The sequence below is a fragment of the Mytilus galloprovincialis genome, chromosome 8, assembly GCF_965363235.1.
Source record: "Mytilus galloprovincialis chromosome 8, xbMytGall1.hap1.1, whole genome shotgun sequence".
NCBI classification, from domain to species: domain Eukaryota; kingdom Metazoa; phylum Mollusca; class Bivalvia; order Mytilida; family Mytilidae; genus Mytilus; species Mytilus galloprovincialis.
In genome coordinates this window covers 70,951,234-70,973,965 of record NC_134845.1, presented here as the reverse complement: position 1 = coordinate 70,973,965, position 22,732 = coordinate 70,951,234, and the positions used below count along the sequence as shown (strand labels likewise).

Here is a 22,732-nt window from a genome sequence, read left to right as displayed (position 1 = left end):
ATGAGAGGTGTGTAATTCATCAACAAGGGAAAGTCAGATTTGATTGTAACTTGGAATGACAGCTCTATTAACACTTACTGACCCAAGTTCCTTTGTTTGTCCCCAGATCTAAGGAGCGCCTGATTAATTTATCATTTAAATGAAACAATAGAAATTTAACTAGGTGATAACGAATAGATTTAGGTAAATTTAATTAAGACATTGTAAAGGTCAGGAAGAGTTAGTCACTACAGTTTGTCTTTTTTGATACAAAATGTGACTGGATTGTTTGTATTTAATGGCAAAACAAATGGAGGGCCTACATTTTACTGATTTGGTTGAGTTTATTAAATATATCCTTGCTGAAGACGATCCTTTGTGTTTCAGTTAGGTCAATATACAAACAGACTTGATCAAAATGTCCAGTAGTTGAACATTTCATGCAGGCCTTTAAACCAATAAGCAACTAGCGGTAAGCAAAGAAGCGATATCTCTATGACAGACGATTAGATCCCCTTACTAGGCTTATGAGATCCTAAGTTGAGAAGGATGCATTTGACCAAATATTCACGTTTCCTCATCCTTCAAAAGATCCAAGACCCCCTTGATCACCAGTTTGCAGGATAGCAGAAAACTTCTTCTGTTCATCTTTCATTTGGCACCAGAACCTGTTTATTAGTCTTTGGTTTGGTCAGCTTTAGATTTACAACTTAACATTCAGAAAAGGATGATAGAACCCAGTGGCGGATCCAGAATATTACATAAAGTGGGGGGGGGGGGGGGGAGCCCGCTGACTGACCTAAGGGGGGCCTGCTCCAGTCATGCTTCAGTGATTCCCTATATATTTTTCCCACAAAGGGGGGCCCTATGGAACCCAATTTCTTATGAGTACAAAAACAGGCTCTGAAAAAGGAGTAATTGAAGAGGAACATCACAGTACATAGTATGTTGATTTAATCTCTTTTAAACTGAATGCACAAAATATGTGACTGCACTTGGTTCTGCAGTAAAAAAATAAACATTTCCTGTAAAACATCTTGCAAATTAAACTGAGCAAGGCTTTGGAGAAAGTTTCTACATCTAATTATCACTTCTTTATCAAAGATTTATCAAATCAAATAGAATTTTGGTTTTAATTTCATGCTTTAATTTGTATGTAATTTTTGGATAAGATAAGTTGGATTATTGGAGAATAAGTTAAGAGATTGTGTTACAAACATTTATGCATGAATTGATGATAATTTGTGCATTTTGTATAAATAATCATGGTTCCAAATTGATAAACCAGACTGGAAACTGATTTATAGAAATTTGATTACATTACAGAGAGCTTGCACTAAATTGACTCAAAGCACTGAGACGTTAGCTTGTAAGCATTCTTAATAAGTGGTTTGGGTTTGTTACAAGTTGACATAAAGTGAACTGTTGAATGAGAATCGTGGCTTGAACTGAAGTTCATCTAAGTCAATATTACTCATGTGAAAAATTCTGGTAGGACCTCATTCCAACAGGGGAAAGTAAATAGAAAGAAATACATTTTTATAACATATTTTTTTCAAACCTTAGCCAATCAGATGTGAGTGTGATAATGACAATCCTCTGTAAAATAAGATTATTAAAAATATCAGACAAATTGTTTTTTTTTTTTTACAATACATTAGACATGTGTTACTACTGGTTATTTATTTTTGGAGGTAACTATGTTCAAAGTTGGAGAAAAGTTGTATTTTATGGATTCAAAATTTTCTTGTTTTGGTTATTTTACTAAGGAACAAGGATTTGTATTTTCTTAATTTGTGGTTCACCAACACTAACAAAAAAACAAATAGACAATTAAATAAACACTTCTTGAATTAGTCTTTGGGGCATCTGTGCAAGACTCTTGCAACTTTGTACTAATTGGAAAGGTTAGTTAGTTTGTTATATATATCTTTATTCTCAATAAACCATGTAGGGAGTGTCTTAATTGTTCTACACAGCAACATACAGTTTTTAGTAGAACAGTCATTTGAAAAAGATCAATTTCTGCAAATTCAAACATATACATTTGAATTTGATCAGTGACTGTATTTCAGACTGTTTGAGAACATCCAAAACAAACATCATAAGATTTGTCCATGTACAGTTGGAACATTCTTAGTATTTGAAATTCTTTTTTGCCCTTATTCATTGCTTTAGTATTTAAAATTCCTATTTTTACTAATTCATGGCAACTACTTATTCCTTTTTAGTAGAATGCATGTGAGGTTTCAAAGCTTTGCTGGTTACAAGAATATTTATAGGGAATGTTCAACTTTCAAAATATTCTTTTTTGTGGTCTTTTGATATTCCCTGCACACCTTTGAACTAAACATGAACTTCATTAGTTCATAAAACATAAGTACAATCTATGTTTAATTACTGAATCAGTTTATATTTTGTTTATGCATTCAATTATAAATACTAACTTGAGAGTAAAGAAACCCCGTAATCAATACAGACATAGAAAAGAACAAACGGAAACACACATTAAAAATTATCGGAATGAAAAGTATCGTTGAACTAATGAAGTACGTTTGATTTTTATCTAAGACGTAATTAGACGTTTTCTAAGATTATTTGGAGGTTAGCGAGTCCATATCAACAAGTTTAGTCACATGTGAGAAGTCAAACGATGCATAGAAATCAATGGAAACCTATAATTATGACATCTGAACAAGAAATATTTGTATTTATAAAAATCATTCTCTTGTAAGTTTGTTAATTAAACATGAATGGATAGCTACTCTTAAATCAATTTATTATACTTAAATTTATATTTTGTGATGTTTTGATCAATTAAAACTAGTTTTATCTGCCTTGAAAGTTTCATTTTAACCCCCATCCCCAAAAAAGAATGTCAATGGCAGACATACAGCAGAAAAGTTAGAACTGCATTAAAAACTTTTCTTTACCGTACTTCCTTTGCACAAAGCAATTTATTTCAAGTGTTGTTTATTTCATATGAAATTTTTGTTTGTTTTACGGTATATAATAACAGTAACGGTACCAATTTTTCTGCACCAGATGCGCATTTCGACAATACATGTCTCTTCAGTGATGCTAAGAGTTCAGGCTAGTTTAACTAACATATGAATATGAGTATATGTTAACTCTTTAATTCATCAATTCTCAAGATGTAGAACAGCAACACACTGCTCATAACCTTCTAGATAACAATAACTGTTCCTTGAAGTAGATAATGTTAGTTTTCCTATCGAAGGTGACAGTTGTTTTCTCCCAGCGCTCCGGCTCCTTCCACCAAAAACTGGTGTCAACAAAATAACTTAAAAGTGGCACTAAAACACCAACAACAATTGAAGTAATAGTTATTCTCTAGTAATTTATGGTTGTCTCATTTACCCTTCTTTGTCTTTTCCTGTTAAGGCAGCAAGCCTTCACCTCTAAGTAGTATAATAAATGTTGTTACATTTTAAAGTATCTGTTTCCCTAATCTTGTTACAAATGATGACAGTTCTGTTATACAGTAGACTCCACCTAATCAGATATCGGCTAAACTAATATATCGGCTATTGTAATATTATTTCAAAACACCAAACCCTTCCCTATATGTTTAATGTTAATTTTATCAGATAATCGAAAATTTTATGCTGACATTTTTGGTATCTGATTGGCCGAAGTCTACTGTGTCATTATTAAGCCAAGCACATAGTTATATATAATTGTAGTTTTGGACACTGTAAAATTTGAATTATGTTTAAAGTGTTTTATTCCTTTTTTTGTTTAAGTAGATTTTATTGTTAATAAGATAAAAGACAAGAAGAAAGATTGATATAGTACCTGTGCACCTACCCTTGTGTCTACCAATGGTAACCTTCAGGTCCTAACTGCTCCACTACTATATAGCAGAAAGTGGCTTAGTCTGAAATCATTGATCATACATATATCTTGTTAGTTTATTTTTTTTGTACTTTATTGATAAATAGATTATATATATTTTTAAAGGTTTTAGAACATTTAATGTCTGACTGAAATGACCACCCCAAAAAGATAAAACGTTCCATTATGTAAATAATATGCCTTTGCAGAACAGATGTGCACCCCTTCTAATATCACCTTTTATTTGCAGTCATCTCTCAAATGTTGTAATAAAAATAATTGATAAAAGAAATTCTATATTTTTCAAGTTTTTTATTTGATTTTGGAAACATCTTGCCATGTTGAAATGGGGGAAGTGAACCAAAGTTACACTTAAAAGCCTTGGTTTTATTTATTCTAAGTAGGAACACCTTGTTGTTTCTGAGACATTATTGTAAAATGATAATTAATCAAACCTGATTTACCATTTATAATGTTCATAATAAACTAAAGGATTTATGGAAAGAGAAGAAACAATTATATAGAGATGAAATTTATTTCTTTTGTTATAAAAATTTTGCAATGGTTTTCATGACAATATCATTAATGGCTGATAATAGGTATAATGTTCCAGGACACAGATTAACCAAATTTTATGCAGTATAATTACTTTAGTTTTATACTGTGATGAAATTTAAACAAATTAAAGAAATGAAATGAAATGGTCCTATGCTAAAATGACCCAAAATAAATCATATCTTATTTTATCCAAAACTTAAATTTGAAAGTGGATCTTTTACTGTATAGCATTTTGATAAGACTGAAAATTTCTAAGGGATAGGAAATTAATCATTGCTAATTTATAAAGACAATTGATGACCCCAATGAAAAGTACATTTTATTAATGAAATTTACCATCTTGTGACAATGGAATTTGTTCATTTATTCTTTGTTTTCCTGTGCTAATCATTCATTTCAACATGCAATCACACCACATTCTTTTTAATTAACTGATTGCAAAAAAAGACAATTTTTATCTGTTTCTTTTGGTTTAATTGTGAAGATTTGGGAAAACCACAAAGTTTGATTAAATGCCACAAGATTTGAACACTTTATATTAATCTAAAATCCATTAAGGAAATTGCTAATTATCTGATTCCAATCAAATAATTATCTTACTCTTCAGTTTTATCTCTGTTACTTGTATAGTTTTGTAAGATTTGTCATTTTGTAAGTCTCAGAGAATTTAAGAAGTCTCTTATAATTTTATTCAATACTATTTGTCAAACTTGGGAAGTAAAAAATTGCAACCTCAGTATAAAAATATTAAAGGGTTACTTCCCTCTAATTTAAAAAAGTTTTGAGTTATGTCCCTTTAATAGCAATGAAAATCATTTAGTCATTTGATTTGCAATTGAATAAAAAGCATTTGTCTGTGGCCAACAACCGATGGTATTGGCTTGTTGTATTGTAATCAATTATCAAATAACAACATTTTAATCTAAATGAAAAGATTAAACAGTAATTTCCAGCGGAAACAAACATATGAAATTTCTCAGTAGAATTAATGATTTTTGCAACTGATGAAATTGAGTGCATAAATTTTACATTTATAGGAAATGATTTGTTGTAAATTGACGTAAGGGGATTGCGACATTTTATTATATTAGATTATACCAATAATGGCGGATGTTTCACAACAGAGATTTACAATAAATATGTTATTTAGAAACATTACTCCTCATTTCTGCTGTCAAAATCCTTTACAGAATTATATTACAATAAAATTTCCAAATTTTCATTTCCTTTGCTAGAGGAAATGGGAGTTATACATAAAAATTACGACACTGTTATTTAGGAAAAAAGTCAATACCATGAAAACAAAATGGCAAATTATAATTACATATTAAATCCATTTTTCATCTCTTGTTGTAATTTAATACACAAAAAATTGATAGTAAATTTGATACCATATTAAATGTTGATTTTATTCAATAAAAGTATCATTTATTTCTGATTAACAGTTATTCAATAGTTTTTCATTTAATTTGATTACAAAACTTATCTAATTCTGAAAAAAATATTCAATTTTAAAAACCAACTGAAGTGCATATTGAGTTAGTTGGAGTGAATTGCACTATAAAAACAAACTTAAATGGTGAGAGAAAAAAGCAGAATACTATTTCAAGAGAAAAAATATTTCAATAATTTAGATAAGTATTATTATATAGCAGAAGGTTTCTTTTGATAGCCAGAATCAGTATTTAATGCTAATTAGTTAGTTCCCCCAAACAAATACAGCCTACAATTTGAAAAATCTGGTAAGGGACAATTGTTAGCAAGATAAAGGGGCAGTATAGTCTTAATTTGGTTGGAGAGTCTGGCCATATTTTGATATTGACATTGGGCATAAGTACCAGGTTTCAGATTCAGTATCTTTTTGCATCTCCAGTAAACACTTTAGTCTATTTTAAAAGAAATTATGTAAAAAATAAAAAAATATGTAACAATTTGAAATTAAATGTTGTCTAATTTTTCCTTTGTTACAATTTATTCCTCTATGAATTTCCCTCATCATTCGACCTAATACTTCAGAGATTATAATGATAATATGATATATTTGTATATTAGTGCTCTTAATTAGCAAATTCACAGAGCATCTTCATCTTTGAGATGCTTGAATATGACGCTGATGTTAAATTATCAAATATCTTTCAAAACAAGCAATGCACTTAGTTACTTAACATAAAGTATAGTTTATTTGGCCAATTTCTTCAATTACACATCTTGTCTGCCTGTCAGTTTCTATGCTTTCTGTGGATGATTGACAATTTATTTCTTTGGAAACGTAATGCACCTGTAATCGCCCATGCAATCGCCATACGATGTCAGATGTTTTCGTTTGCTGTTATTGAAATGCACGCGAAAGGTTGAAATAATTCTGTTGATGTTTGTTAAGTTACGAACTCCTTAGAAAAACATATACATGCATCTAAAACTCTATTAATTTCTATGGATTTGTAGAATTTATGTAATAAGCTACTCGGCATAAATCATTCATTACCAAATTATACAAACATATAAATAATAAAGTGAAGTATCTTAAAACCCAAACAAAAATTGACTTTGAAATTATTTTATTGAATTTAAATCTTAAGATTTGTAATACTTGAGTTATTACTAAGCATTAAGCTATTTGCAATAATATGCACTTGAAAGTTCCTCTGAACATATTAAACGTGCATTTTTTTCTAATATTAAGGCCAACATGGAGACTTCTGTAATTACCTGTCAAAGCAAACACTTGATAGAAATTTCTTGTCCTTTTTTAAAATATTTTTTATGTGGATTTTACCAAATCATTGTCAAAAATAAGTAGGTTATTAACGACTTGTCCAATGTCATACTGGTATTGAAGATAACTGCAATCAAAGTTTACATACTTGTATGTGAGATACTGCAATCATAGTTTTCATACTTAGATGGGAGATAACGTCAATTAAAGTTTTTGTACTTGTATGGGAGATAACTCCAATCAAAGTGTTCATACTTGTATGGGAGATAACTTCAATCAAAGTTTTCATACTTATATGGGAGATGATTCCAATCAAAGTTTTCATACTTATATGGGAGATAACTCCAATCAAAGTTTTCATACTTATATGGGAGATAACTCCAATCAAAGTTTTCATACTTCTATGCATGGTAGGTAACTGCAATCAAAGTTGTTATACTTGTATGGGAGAGAACTCAAATCAAGGTTTTTATACTTTTATGGGAGGTAACTGCAATCAAAGTTTTCATACTTGTATGGGAGATAACTCCAATCAAAAGTTTTCATACTTGTATGGGAGATAACTCCAATCAAAGTTTTCACACTTGCATGGGAGATAACTCGAATCAAATTGGACTATGTTATAGATGTTGATGTTTCATCCAACTTAATTCTGAACAGAAACATTGAACCAGGTTTAAGATATGCTGGTACTGAAGTCAGCAAGAGGACTGGCCTCCCTGCAAGGATATATTACTCTGACTCAAAGCTCTCTAGATTTATTATTTTCTCATGAAATGCTAAATAATTAGTGGAAAAAAAGAGAATACACAGTTTTTAGAACTTTTTTTGGTTTTGACAGAACTAAAAACCTATATCTCTAAAAGTTGAAACAACATGTTTGTTTTTTTTAAGTTTGCTAATGAAATGATTATATAACAAATTTACCAAATTAAGGATGTCAAATGAAAAAGTGCTTAATTACAGACTTCAGGAAATATAATGTAATTAAATAAGAACAATAATCTAAATTATTGTTAATCCAGTCAGTATTAATGTGATCCATTCTTTTGAAATATTTCATTTGGAAACTTTACAGTCTTACAAGAAACTCGTGTCATCACTTTGAAATGTGAGAATTTCTGTTTTGACTTAAATTTCAATGTTTTTTGACAGTGCTTAAATCAGCTTTATTCTAAAACCCAATCAGGAATTTTATGTTAGAATCCAACCTTTTGAAATGGGTTAATTTATTTTTCTGGAAAATTGATGTAATGTTTGTTCTTATTATAATTCATGATATAAAATAACCTGGATGGAGAAATAGAGAAACAGATTCATATTTCTCATCATATGAAGGCTAGAAAAAAACCATCAACAACAGGTTTTCATTTGTGCAAAGAACTAGTATCTCAAAGTCACAGTGGGGCCTTATTAAATCAACACAGAGTAAAATCTCTCAATCACTGCATATTCAACCTGGTAGGTTACGTCTGCTCTTATGTCCATCCACTGTTTTGTCAGACAAGCTGGCGCTGTTGGATATCAGAGTAATCTTGGACTACTCCATAGGGTGGGTACAGGTAACCAAGAAACATCAAGAATTAAGTTTAAGTTTTTCTCTTTCTGTGCCTCTTCTCTATGGTCAGGTTGGGGGGAAAAAATCTATACCAGAAGTCCAACAATTTGAATGAATAGAACATGTTCTTAAATTTGCATTATCTAAGTTGTCAGAGGGGAGATAACTTGGTTGTTAATTTATAAGTGATTTACAATGAATTTGGTGAATACAGGGAAAATTATACATTGTTTCAGTCTCTGGATCTTTAAAATACTTCATATTAAGATGGTTACCGATAAATTTAGAGTTTTTATATTTATAAAAAAAAAAGAAAGAGTTAGAACATCCTTCAAACTATGTTACAATTTTATTTACGATTAGGATAAAAAGTGGAATTAAAAACTAATCAGAAGAAATCTTGAAGAAGTTTTGATAATTTTTAAGTATTTCTTCAAATTAACAGGACATGTCGAAATTATCAAAATGTTCATTACATTTCCTGCATCTTAATTAAAAGATTCTGCACTGAATTACCACGGTTACTGGGGACGTAACAGCGTGAAACCGTAAAAATAACACTTATCGCATGCTGCAGAAACTAGAATGGAGAAATAGAAATATATTGAAATCCACTTATTTAATGAATTTCATTTTTTTGTACATGTCAATTTTGAAAAGAGAAAATAAATTGGTTTCTAAAGCACAGCTATTTCTCTTGGACCATATCAATAAAAAGCAGAAATAATAGATAATTCTGAGGGATCATACTTGTCATTCTAAAAAAGATAGGGGAAAATTAGGTATGGCACCATTGGGAGGTATTGTAAAGGGCAAACAGAGGACATTTATCTGAAAAAATAACAAAAGGAAGATCGGTTTAAATGCTTTGGAACATTTACAATTAAAGCAATTAATTTGGTTACGAAAGCGTGAAGGATTAATTTCATCGCCAGTTTAAATTGTCGATATTCTGTAAATGAATCAAATTTCGTCAAATTCTTTGAATTGCAGTTTTTTGCACATAAAAATATATATGTCTGACCTTTGAACTGATGTTAAATGATCTTAAATGTTATTTTGTAAGTTGTGAAGTGAAGGAAATACTCCTTTGAACTTTTATATATCATATATCTGAAATGATGATACAGCGAAGCTTGATTTTCCTACAAGGAACCTCTTCAATCGTCAATATTTGTAATAGAGAATTATATTTGTCATAACACATGTTTTGTGATTGAATCCCCATCATAATTCGGGATAACGTTTCTCCCGTCGAGGACAGATAATAGTAATATTGTATCAATCGTAAAAATGACAATTCAATCGATAAATAGTTTACTAACTAAGTTTATAGATTTAATAAAAAGGGAAATAAATATCAGAGGGATCAATTCATATGAAATTATTGCATTATGAATGTATTGGATTTTGACTTTTTCTCAAATAACAATTGGTACGAGATCAAATTTATCACGGAACAGGGTTGTATTTGGCGATTGTGTTTATTTGTTTTCCCTGAAGAGGTCTTGTGTAGATATAAGAGGATAAAATACCGGGTTTATTTAAAATGCATTGTCACTGATCTAACTGACCAGGTTAGCCATTGTGCGAAATCTTTATTTTATTCTTATCACCTGAAAGTGTTTTTCAAGTAGTCGTAGGGTTTAAAGGATTGACTGAGGAGAGAAATATCTTCTTAGAGCTTCTGAAGGGATACATTTTATTGAAAAAGAAGTGAGGCAATTATAATTGATCACCAATAGATGTAAGGGTATTCACCTGTCATATTTGTAACTTATTTGGGTTCAGCATTCCACATATACCTTGCTTTTATCTCAAAAGATGTAAAAATAAATATTTGGTAAAAAGTGTTAGTATAAAAAAAGAAGATGTGATATGATTGCCAATGAGACAACTCTCCACAAGAGACCAGAAGGACTCAGCAATTAACTATAGGTCACCGTACAGCCTTCAACAATGAGCAAAGCCCATACTGCATAGTCAGCTATAAAAGGCCCCGAAATTATTCTTTGAAAATAAAATGGAATTTCTATTCATACATGACTATAGAATGAAAAGATGAATTGGAGTAAATAAAGATCATTAAGATAACAGCAACCAACAGTTATAAAGTATAAAGTCTTTTATAATTGTCCACAGTATTCTTTACTGATAGACAGATCAAGTTTTAATTGTGAATAAGTTTAATTATAGAAACTATCAAAAAGTTTTCTACATTGTTTTCATTTATAAATATTTTTTTGTCCTTATCAGACAAAGATTTCAATTTGAACTTTAATATACTATGATTTAGTTCTGAATTGCTGACACTGTTTAACATTCAGCTGTCAAGATTTACCAAATATAGAAAGTCAAACTAAATAGAAAAAATATCAATTTTTGATTGTATACATCTGTTAATACTAAAAGCAATCTGATCGGAGCTTGAGATAGTTTTCTAAGATCTTTGTTCTATCTTCAAAATCCATAATCTTTTGTTATTAAAGTTTTGCAATTTGTATTTATTTAAGTAAAATCATAGTTTTGAAATGTTGACATTTTTATCTTCACTTTTCCATAACTATTGTTTCTCTGTGTCAATACAATATTTACGATATTTTAATAATGACAGAGCTATATTTTACGTCAGAACGATATCCGCTGCAACCTTACGATACCTGCCTATTTCCCGTTGTCCTAAGTTTTAGCAAACATTTCAGTTCTAATCATGAAAGTAGTGATCATCTTGAGTGTATTCTTATTCCTTGTTTTACATTTATTTTTCATTTTTGTTGATTCCCTGAAATTATTGGGAGTCTGTTGATACAGAGAGCAATTTTAGTTATAGAATGAATACGGTATTGTTAAGGCTTCTTTGTCAATGACAATATCATATTCAGTAATATTTTACAATTTTTTAAATGACTTTTTTCAAATCAAAACTGTCTCAATAATTCCAATCAAGAACAATAAATCTATTCTAGACTGCCAAACAAAGCTCTTTGAAAACTCTCAGAGGTGACAGGCTTCACTATTGTGTCACTAAAGTGGTATATTTAAAATGAATTCATAGATCTTTAACTTTATATTATATATTAGATGTTAAGTCAGTCTTCATTTCATTGAATTTTAAATGGAACTGACATATACAATTAATTCAGTCTTAAAAGATGATTGTAAAATATTTATAAATATTTTGCTGAATTTTCCAAGTAACTCATGTCTATAGGGTTACAGTGAGAACAAAATTTAAATGAAATAAAATAAAACAAAGTAAAACTTAATACTATATAAGTTGCCAAAGAGTTATAGATATTTCTTACTCCTGCTTTTGATAATTAACCAATCACATTTGATAATAAAGTTTATGGTCATTTGTAAAGCATCAATTCTTTGATATTAAATCTAGTGTTCAGTGTTACTTTAGGCAAAGTTAATTCAAAGGATTGATATGTTATCAGTACAAATGTATCAGAGAAACATAGGAAAACATAAACAGGGGACCAGTAGTACAACATACAACAAGTAGAAAAAGCTCCTTTGACTATGCCTTATGCCTTATAACTAGTAACTTTTTATCTTTTAGCAGACAGGAAAGCTTTATTCAATGGATTTGCACACCATCCATATGCCATGGGACCATTGCCATTCATGCCATTCAACAATCACATGTTATCTCCTCCTGTTTCCTTGGCGATGGCCTCTCACCTTGGCCTACGACCTGATGGATCCATGATGAAGGACAGATCAGGTTCTGAATCTGATGTTATATCACCAAGGTAACTAAATGATTTAAGAAAAGCAAATGCTGTATATAAACAATTTTAATATAAAATTAGACCACAGAATTTATAATTGGACCTCTCAATTTGTAATGAACTCCCTGACAGACTTAGCTTGATGTGTGTTATTTAATATCATATTTTAACTTATTGCTGCATTTAAGACTTTGTCAAAGCTCTGTTTACTGCAGATCTGTGTTCTAACAAAATGCTAACATTCAAAAGCTGCGTAGAGACGTAGTAAAAACTCATTGATGAGCTGTTGACGATAAACCTTAAATCTCATTCATGAAACATGTCAGTAATGTTTGTTATTTTCTTAATGCATCATTTAATTTATTCACTTATCAGATTGAAATTTACTTCAGTTACGAACATTGTTGTTTCAAATTAGGAAAGTTTTTACTATTACCCAAAATCTAGATAATGACTAGAAGGAACTATGAAGAAAATTATAAGTTGTTTATAGTGCATGCATATCTTTTAAATGTCACTCTTGTTTTGGAATTTGTGTTGTCTCTAAAACACATATTTTTAGGAAACATAATCAATTAATAAAGACAATCCATTTTATGTTCTAAGAATTAAGTATGGAACACACAAATACCAATAAATAGTATCCCAGTACCATATACAGAAACCGTATGTCTACCATACATTTGATTGTTATTTGTGAGTGATATTTCAGTTAACCCCTTATTAAGATTGAGTAGTAAGCCAAAAGACCTCCCTATAAACCATTACAGTCTATAATCTAACTGTACTAATACAAACATATGGTTATTACGATTAATTCCGTCACTTATAGACACGTCTGTGTTCTCTACCATATTGAGATGTCATTTTATTTTCTCCATTTGTTGTCTGTTGCTTCGACAAACACGCAATTATTGTACAATTTATACTCGTCATGAAAACGTCTTAACGCTAAGTGGCAGAAAATCAGATCTTGGGAGTCGGAATCGTTGTAAATGATATATATTTAAGAGAATTGTAATCGGAGAAAATGATCGGCTTTCATTGACAAACTGTAGAAATTGTCTCCCAATATTGGATGTGATTTACATGTTTCTAACAATCATAGAAAACTGAGTTTATTTGTCTTTTATAAAGTGGTATGCATTATAGTGATGTGGAGATGGAATCTAAATTACATGGAATTAAATTGTTTTTGCTTCATAGAAAATTGATACATTAGGATTGAAGTATATTAGAAAATGTTATCCGAGATTTAGATAAAGCACTGAATATTATTGGTTTTGTATACTCTCATACCAATAAGTATAAGGAAAGAGTGTCTTAATATGTTTTATACTGTACATGGGGTTATTTCTTGGTTTAAAATATTTAATAATTTTAATAAGTGGGATAATTTTTTGGCTGGCAATATTGTTTAGTATAATATTACCCCAGAAGTATTCAAGCTATTAGGACTATGATTAGTTTGAATTGTCAGGCTTAAACACTCTATTTATTGATGGGACATGGGATGTCTTAAATGTAATACTCAGAAATAAAACATAGTTATATGATCTTTTATTTTTTTCCTTTTACTTGAAGTTTATAAGGTGGCAAGAAAAACCAAACACTAGACCTAAAATATATTTTTTTAATACAACAGCATTAGATCAAATTATTCAGAAATTTCCTTTGTGCAGGTCTGGTCATGATTATCATAAAAATGCAATTAGTCCATATAAATAGTCCAAGTTTTTTAAAACTAGTCTAATAGCACAATTTTTGACCTGAAACTTGAATCCACTTGATCAATGTGTTTGGGCAGATGATACCTTTGGTTTCTAAAAAAAAGGAAAGATTTTTGTTTTCAGTTTTAAAATTTTTCCATACATTTTTTTTGCAAGATAGATTTTTCTTGGACATACTTAAGTTGAATATTTTTCTGAATTTGTATTTACTAAGTACAAATATTAACCATGATTAGTAATTCAACTGATCTTTGAAGTTGAACATCAGAATTTAGTCTTCCATGAATTTTCAGATTTAACCAGCAATACAAAGTAGAATGCATGTAACATTCTGCAGTTCTATTTAAGTCTTAATGTCTATTGTATTTCTGCATGTATAAGTTTGTGGACATGAAACTGGATACAAAATTAGCATGCAAAGACATCAATGCACAACAGATATAATCAGTGTCTTAAAACTTTAAAATAAAATTCTTTTTATTTGTTTGAAGATGGGGAAATAAAGATTTTATTTTAAAGAAAACCATAATCATTTAATGTGAATGATATTCAATCAATAGGAACTATGGTTAAAAGAAAGATTTTATTATAGCTTTGATTTTAATGACTGTCTTACATCATAGAGTCTTTATCATATGTACATCTTTGAAATAAATAGAAAAGGAGGGATAAAACCAATATGAAACCATTTCATCTTGAAAGCATTAATTAGGACAAACCATTTCCCAAAAATATTATCAAACGATTCGTATATATCTTTGTGTTCTAAAGAGTAATATTTGAATTATGACGATTCTTTTGATGATTAATGATTTCAAACGCAGAAAGATTTTTTACAAACTAATAAGATTTTTCCAGCTCAAATGATAAAAAGCAATGTTTTTCTACATTCTAAGCAGGAAATTGAAATGAAGAAAAAAGTGAAAGGATTTATATTAGAAATAATTATAATCTGCCAAGTGATATTTGTTGAAAACATATGGAAAATTATCCTTGATGACATAACATGTTTCTGCTCACAGGTTAATAAAATTACGAATGGAAAGCTTAAAAGATTTGAAACATCTTTCAATAATTATTACAAATATATGATCTATAACATTAGAGATGTGTTGGCAGGCTTTATACAGCTGATCAGTAAGGTTAAATGTACTCAAACAATTAATGTCTTCTGCTAAATACTCTTACATAGGTGCAAAAACTATTATACAGTTTGAAACTAAGATTTTGGTATTAAAGTACATTGGAAAAAAAGATATCGGCTGACTGTTATATGTTGAAGGGGGAGCACACAAATATGGATTGATTGCTGAATTTCATAGGAGCAATAGTTGCAATACACCTAGTATCCTCAGATTTGCAATTTTATCCTCTGTAGATATACTATTCAATGTCTAAATTAAAATATATTCCTCTCAATTATATGATGACTATATGGAGCAGTACTTAAAGAGACCAGAATATATTTATACCTGCATTTATGGAAATTAAGAGAAAATTTCCAAAAAAAAAATAAGCTGTACTTCACGAATATTTTTTTCAATTACAGGATAAGAGATGACAGGTTGGAGATGCTACAGAAACCAATGAGATCTTCTCCTACTTATGACATAGACAACAGGGCATCAGACTATGATAGTATGTATACCAAGTCATTACACTCCCATCCCCCTACCCCTTTAAATTCATGGACAATAGAATATCATACTATAATAGTATGCAAACCGAATCATTACAATCACCCCTTACCCTCCAGTTTCTGTCCCACAAATCAGACAAATTTTATCTACAAAATAGCCTCTGACAATAGTAAGTTAATCCAATGATAACATCCCAATTTCCTCATTACAAATCAGACTATCGTTAAATGGTGGCTCCTAAACTTATCTATATCAATTGAGAAAAAGGGCAACCAGATATTACAAAAAAGTGCTTCTAAAGAATAATATAAAGTTCAAGGTCAAGGTCCTAGGGTTCATTTCAAATCAGTTGAAATTTTGTCCTCTGCTGAGTAAAAATATGATTTTCAATAGACCCAGAGTCCCTGGAGTACACACAGATAATGCAACAGGAACAATCTAAATTAATGGCAGGTTAATACAAGGAAAATGGAAGAAAAAAAACTTTCTTTTTATTATAATGCTATTTTCGTTATTTTGTATGAAAATAATGTCTTCATATACAATGTACAATCAAATCTATTTAACTTGTGTCTATTTAATTCAATTAAAGAACATATAATTAAGCTTTGATATATATCCTAAATTCCCCAATACTGACAAACATCTGCAAATGGTGTAAAAATTAATACAGCTATGTGCTTAGGTGATGAACTCTTATTTGCAGAATTCCGATAATGACATAGTTTGGAAGTTTTAGAACTCAATCATGATGAAATCTTTTTATAATATAAAATTGAAACATACAAAGTTCATTTTCTACATTTGAAATGTACATTAGATTGCGATATTTCTCAGATTAGATTCAGTCCCAGAAACATTTATTACTACCTAGAGTAATGGCTAAATGTGTTTTTTAATATAAAACATGATTTTCTTGACATTCTAAATCTGATAGATGTTTGTAAATTGTTTTCTGCTGCTAAATTTCCACCATAACATTACAATTTTTGATGTTTTTGAATTAATGTAGAGCCATTTATTGGATTGATGATTCCACAAATGATTCACAAGTGAAATGAATTTATTGTTTATATTTTCTATAACATCTGTATTATCAATTATTTTAACTTTTCTATTGAAACATAAAAAGAACTCAGTTACTGACAATAATCAAAATTGTAAATATAATTTGGCATGGTGATTCAATTTGTCTAATGTCTGAAAAAATATATATATGAATAAAAACATTTATTTTTGTTGTAACAACTTATTCTGTTTAAATGTAGAAAATCTTGTATAGATTTTCATAGTGAAAAATTTACTATCGCTCGGGCAAAAATAATCACGCATATAATAATACCTACCCATGTTAAAACTACAATAAAGTATAGCTTGCATCAATTATTTTTTAAACAATGAAACCCTGAAATTGCTGATTTTCTGTAGTTTTGTAACTTAATTCTAGTTCTAAATCATCTATTTATTTTAGACAATAGACCTTTGAACCTCCACATAAATGGACATGCTAAAGACTTGCCACAGAACAAAAGTGATGATTTGTCGGATGAAGAAGATGATAGATTGTCAGATGAAGATAGGGATGATGGTAAGATAGATGAAGATGATAAAATGAAGATGATATTTGGGACAGGCTATAGCAAAATTAAAGTTTAAAAATTATAAGATGTAATCCTTTTTCAACAAAGGTGTATTAGAGGAGATTCACTAAGTTTTTTTATGAATAAATCCAAGCTATAGTAAATTTACTACCATGAAGGATGATCTCTGACTTATTTAGGTTCCATTTCATTGGTAAAAGGTCAAGGTCACAAATTGGACTTAATAGAGAAAAGCTTTCTTGTTCCAAAGAGGTTGGATCTAGCATTCATTCTAGTAAAAACAAGTTAAAGTTACGTAAACTTAATCCAATTCTGAGCTTAGATCAGAAGTCAAAGGACAAGGTAAAATCCATAGCATGATATAGGGGTAAGATGTTGAAGACCTTATTGTACAAATCCTCAACAGTATTTGATCATGGTGAGAATATTTTTTTTATTTTAAGTTCAGAGATTTTTTCAAAACATAGAGTGTTAGAAAACAAATAATTTAGTTACCACATGGACAAGCCATTCATTTAATCTGTCCCAGTTTTACAAAACTCCATTGCATTATTATATTGAAAGAAATGATACTACCAGTAATCATTTTCAACATTACAATTTCAAGTCAGACGTCAAGATCACTAAATGAGGAAATCAAAAGAAAAACAAATAATGAGTTGACCAATCTTTATATTGCTTCATATTAATTGCTTTTTCTTCTTTGGAATATTTTCAATGCATGATATTTTGTAAAAAAAACTTTAGACAGAGAACAGACAGAGAAATGGAATGTGAAAGCTTAGGAACGGAAAAAATTAGAATGGGGAAAAATGGACTCACTAGATGTTTGTTTACAATAATGAGGTTGAATAAACCATTGGTTCTAAATGATTGGTAAACGAGTTTGTATCATTAAAATTATTCTGTCTCCTTCACCAAAATGACAGAAGAAGCATTGTTTTTTAATCTCATTTCAATGTAAATTCTTTTGAGTTCATTAAAAAATCCAGCAGTTTCTGTTTATTAGAAAAGACAGTAATTGGAAATTTTCTAAAACAGTAATTACAAAAAAAACACTGTGTTTGATTAAAAGGAAACATTTTAAAAAAGTTATTCTAAAACAGATGAACATTTTACCCTCATTATGTGGAGCGTACAGTCATTTCAAACTCAGCAGGAATATGTGAAATAACTTGTCCCAAAAATATCCAAAATGGAATGTATTCCATTTAAACTATTTTATTGAAACAGTCAAATTATAAATTTGATTTCTCCACATGTAAAAGTCTTAGAACACGGCAAGAAGTATGTAATAATGTTTGTTTGTTATTAGCTTCGTGCATCTTAGTGCATCTGTATTGCCACGGTAACAGCATGTGTCTCAAACTTTCATATTATCAAATTGTTATTTTTTAATTTCTATCTGTTCCCATCACTATTTGTTCAATTCTTACACAGAAGGAAATATTATGTCTCACTTTGATACAAACAAGCAGACACCAAAAATAAAGACATATTTCATATGAGTTAATGAGCATGCTCAGTGGGCATGGGGATTTGTTCTTAAAAACATCTATTTGACCACGCTTTGCTCATTAGAGCTTCAAAATTATATTTATTTTTCAACAGGAGAAGAAGAAATTGGATTCTAATTATTTTATAAAATCTTCATTAAACTAAATTCATCAGAACAAAATAGATTTGGAAATTTGCTAATTTTAATGCATTCTAGCAGACAACATCCACCTTAACTAATTTACTTGTAAATGTTTAGTCGCCAGAATGAAGAGTCAGTACTAATTGTCGGAAGTACTTGCTGGCTTTGTGAAAAAAGTTTTTTAGCTTTATCTGTGTGAGTGTGAACATCATAGCAATTTGCATGATTTAGTCTGAAGATTAACATTATTAAAACTGAAACGAAATAGCATATGTTCTTGTGAATTATATTTGTCTTTTGTTTCAACTTTGGTAAACACAAAATTTGATACATTACAACTTGAACAATAAAAGGAGATTCAAAAACCTATATATCAAACCTATTTGTGTACTAATGGTACTATTTTTCAAAATAAGGATATCCAGAATAAACATAAACATGACAGCAACCAAACACAAATAATTTGTATTTTTGTCATATGATACATTGTGTTTTCAAATTTTTGCACTGAAAATGTGATGTGATTAACAAGAATTAACTCTAAAGATTTAATTAAATGTAACAAAGATCGCTCTTTCTTTGTCTATATGCATGTTTATTTTATGCCATGAGCCTTTCTTTAGGTAATATCATGTATTCTATTTGCAAAAATGCCCCATTTCTGCATAAAAATAAACAACGTCGAAGAGAAAATATGTCTTGTTTTCTTTAAGAGTTTCCATCTCTTTTCATTTCCCATCGAAACTAATTTTATTGAATCTGATATAAAGCAGTTATCAGATAATTTGATGAGTGGAGTGTCTTTTACTGGAGTGTAAATCTAATACAAGATCCACGCTCCTTCAGGATACTTGTACACCATTGTCGCGTAATATTGGCAAATTCAATCATACACGACAGATAGGAAAAGACATAGAGATAACGAGGGGAAAAAGCAATGATCGTCAAATTAATAAACTCACAATTAACACAATAAATTTATGACATGTTATTAGAGGGTCTGTCATTTTCGCGCGGTTGATTTCTCGAAGTGCTTTGAGGTATGACATTTACGATTCCGTTTTGATAGGAAAATCACTCATATGAATGAAAAGATTTGTTCATTTGTTTTAGAGCTGTTTAGTTTTAATCTGAAGAGTAAATTGGTAAAGAGAAAAATATAGGATGATAATAATGCCTCAATAATGCCTCGATGAGATATAATGACAGAAACAAATGGAACATGAAATAATAGGATTTTTAGCAGAAAATTATTTTTCTTTGAGGCTTTCTATATGAAGACACATATGATATTTTACTCTAATGGAACAGTTTACCCTCCAGTAATTCTGTCTTCTGTTTTGAAATAATTAGATTTAAATATAATTGTTAAATGCCTTTCAATAACAAATACTTTCTATGTTATTTTATGCTTTGTTTGCAAAAGAATTTCTATAAAAATGCATTTTGATGCTGACATAACTGACTTATACATAAGTAAACAGATATTGCTTACTTTTGAATATTAATACTATAAAGTTTTACTGAATTTAATTTTTTTCTCAAATTTTATTTCAGTCCAATATTTTATTATGTTGTCATCACTTTATATTTTAAAGTACATCCTAAATAAAAAATGAGGAGAAGAGTTGTGATTTTATTTTGTTTTACCAGTCCTATGTTGTCCCTCACTTGCCAATAAATCATGAATCTTCAATCTTGGTAAAAGACATATTTAATAAATTGTTTAAGATGTACTTTCAATAGATGTGAAAAGGTCAACAATGTAAGATTTGGTTATTCTTGAAATACATAAGACAGAATAGTAAAAAATCTTAAGTATTTTTTAACATGCAGGATTTCTGTTCTCAAAACAAATGTTTCATGAATTACATTTATTAGACTTGCTCCACACCAAAAGTTTGAAAAAATAACACATAAATGTCTAAAAATTGACTGATCAAACTTTTTATCACCTTTGCAGCGAGTCAGTTTTTTTCTTCTTTTTTTTTTTTGTTTGCACTGACAGAAGAAGCTACAAGATATGAATTAATATGTAAGGTTATCTATACATAACATATGTTTTGTGGTGATTTGATGTCGTAAATCAACACATGTTTAATTTTTCTACATTTATATTATTTCACATTTTAATAATTGAAATCTTTACCGAACATCTGCACATGATGAAAGTATGAAACAAATTGTTGATTTATGGTTGTGAATTTCTTTGAGGAACTGAGAAGGTCAGCTTTAATGGAATCTGACATTTATCTTGGTAATTAAAGAAATTGTTACAAATTATTTAGAATGGAGAAATTTTCTCATAATGCTTAAAAATACAGCAAACTAAAGCTTAATTTTTTATTTGTAATAATAATGATATTGAATTTCATAATTGGTTTTCAGTAAAGTTTTGGTTGATAATATAAATTGAACATATATTCTTTATGATATGGAGGCTTGAAATTGTCCATAATTCTCATATGATTATTTTAAAACCAGTACTTAGTAAAGAGTTATTGACCTTGCTTATCTGAATAATTTTGACATTCTGGGAAGAAAGAGTTGCTGATTTCAGAGACAGTCTCATACTATAACAAGAGGAAAATTAAAAAAAAATACAGATTAAAAAGCATACATTAAACAAATTGGATAACCTTGAACAAGGCTGAAGGTGATTGGTCTCTATAAATTATAGCTTGGTTTTAAGTATTGAGTCAGTTGCTGCTGAAAAACAATAAAGTTGTTTGGAAAGCCAAATAGAATAACATATTAATAGAGGCTCAAAAAGTTCAAAGACATTTAGGCACTTAAAAAAATAATCCTGCTCAGACAGTCAGACATTTGTTTCAAAGAAAGGGAACCAAATGATACAAATTCCTGACGAGAGTTTCCAAGTTCAGTTCTAACATAAATCATAGGTAAATCAACATTATGCATTAGTCGTCTTATGTGAGTACTTATGTAAACTTGGCCTAACACTTATTTATCATATCAGAGAACATTAATAATTCTACCAATTCTTTATTATACTCATTCAAGTATTTAATTTGTGCACTTGTGTTTATTATTTTGGTTTTATGTGTTTGCAAGTGTTTTCCCCTCATAAACTAAAGCTTTAACATCAGTTTGTTCTATAACTTAGAGATTTTATATGACAATTGCACCACAATAAGAAGTCAGCTGGCCTTGGTATTAAATGCAGATTTTAAAGTTGTAATATTGAATTATAAGAATGTGATTTATAATTTCTAAATTTAAGGTTTTGCTTTGGATTATAGTAATATTAAATTTTATGTTGAAATGGGGAAAATTCATTGAAACTCTCCTTTCTTATTATAATGTTTTTATTTGCTTTTCCTGTTATTGTTATTGAATAGAAGGACAAAATATAATACTCCCATTATGCTTGTCAAAGCTGCACAAAAACATTTTAACAATTAACAGTCTTTAAAAGACTAATACTCTTTGGTCAAGAATTGTTTTTATTTACTCCACTGACATCACTCTGCTCTCTTGCTTAGTAATTCTTGTATCTGTGTTTGATATATATGCATGATCTATACATATAAATATTCTATGTATGATCTATACATTTACATATCTATACATATGGATATTCTATGTATGATCTATACATTTAATATCTATACATATGGATATTCTATGTATGATCTATACATTTGGATATTCTATGCATGATTTATACATTTACATATCTATACATATGG

General features: G+C 29.4%; 1 protein-coding gene across 2 annotated transcripts in view; it reads left to right on the top strand.

Moving 5' to 3' along the window:
- LOC143042492 (dachshund homolog 1-like) overlaps positions 1-22,732 on the top strand; it is a 50,629-nt gene that overhangs the window by 17,743 nt on the left and 10,154 nt on the right. The window contains exons 3-5 of one of the 2 annotated variants that reach the window (XM_076214801.1): positions 12,241-12,430; positions 15,689-15,777; positions 17,251-17,367. In XM_076214801.1, the coding sequence (XP_076070916.1) occupies positions 12,241-12,430; positions 15,689-15,777; positions 17,251-17,367 (396 nt within the window). Of the gene's footprint in view, positions 1-12,237; positions 12,431-15,688; positions 15,778-17,250; positions 17,368-22,732 lie in introns of both variants that reach the window. The other variant, XM_076214800.1, reaches the window with a different exon arrangement.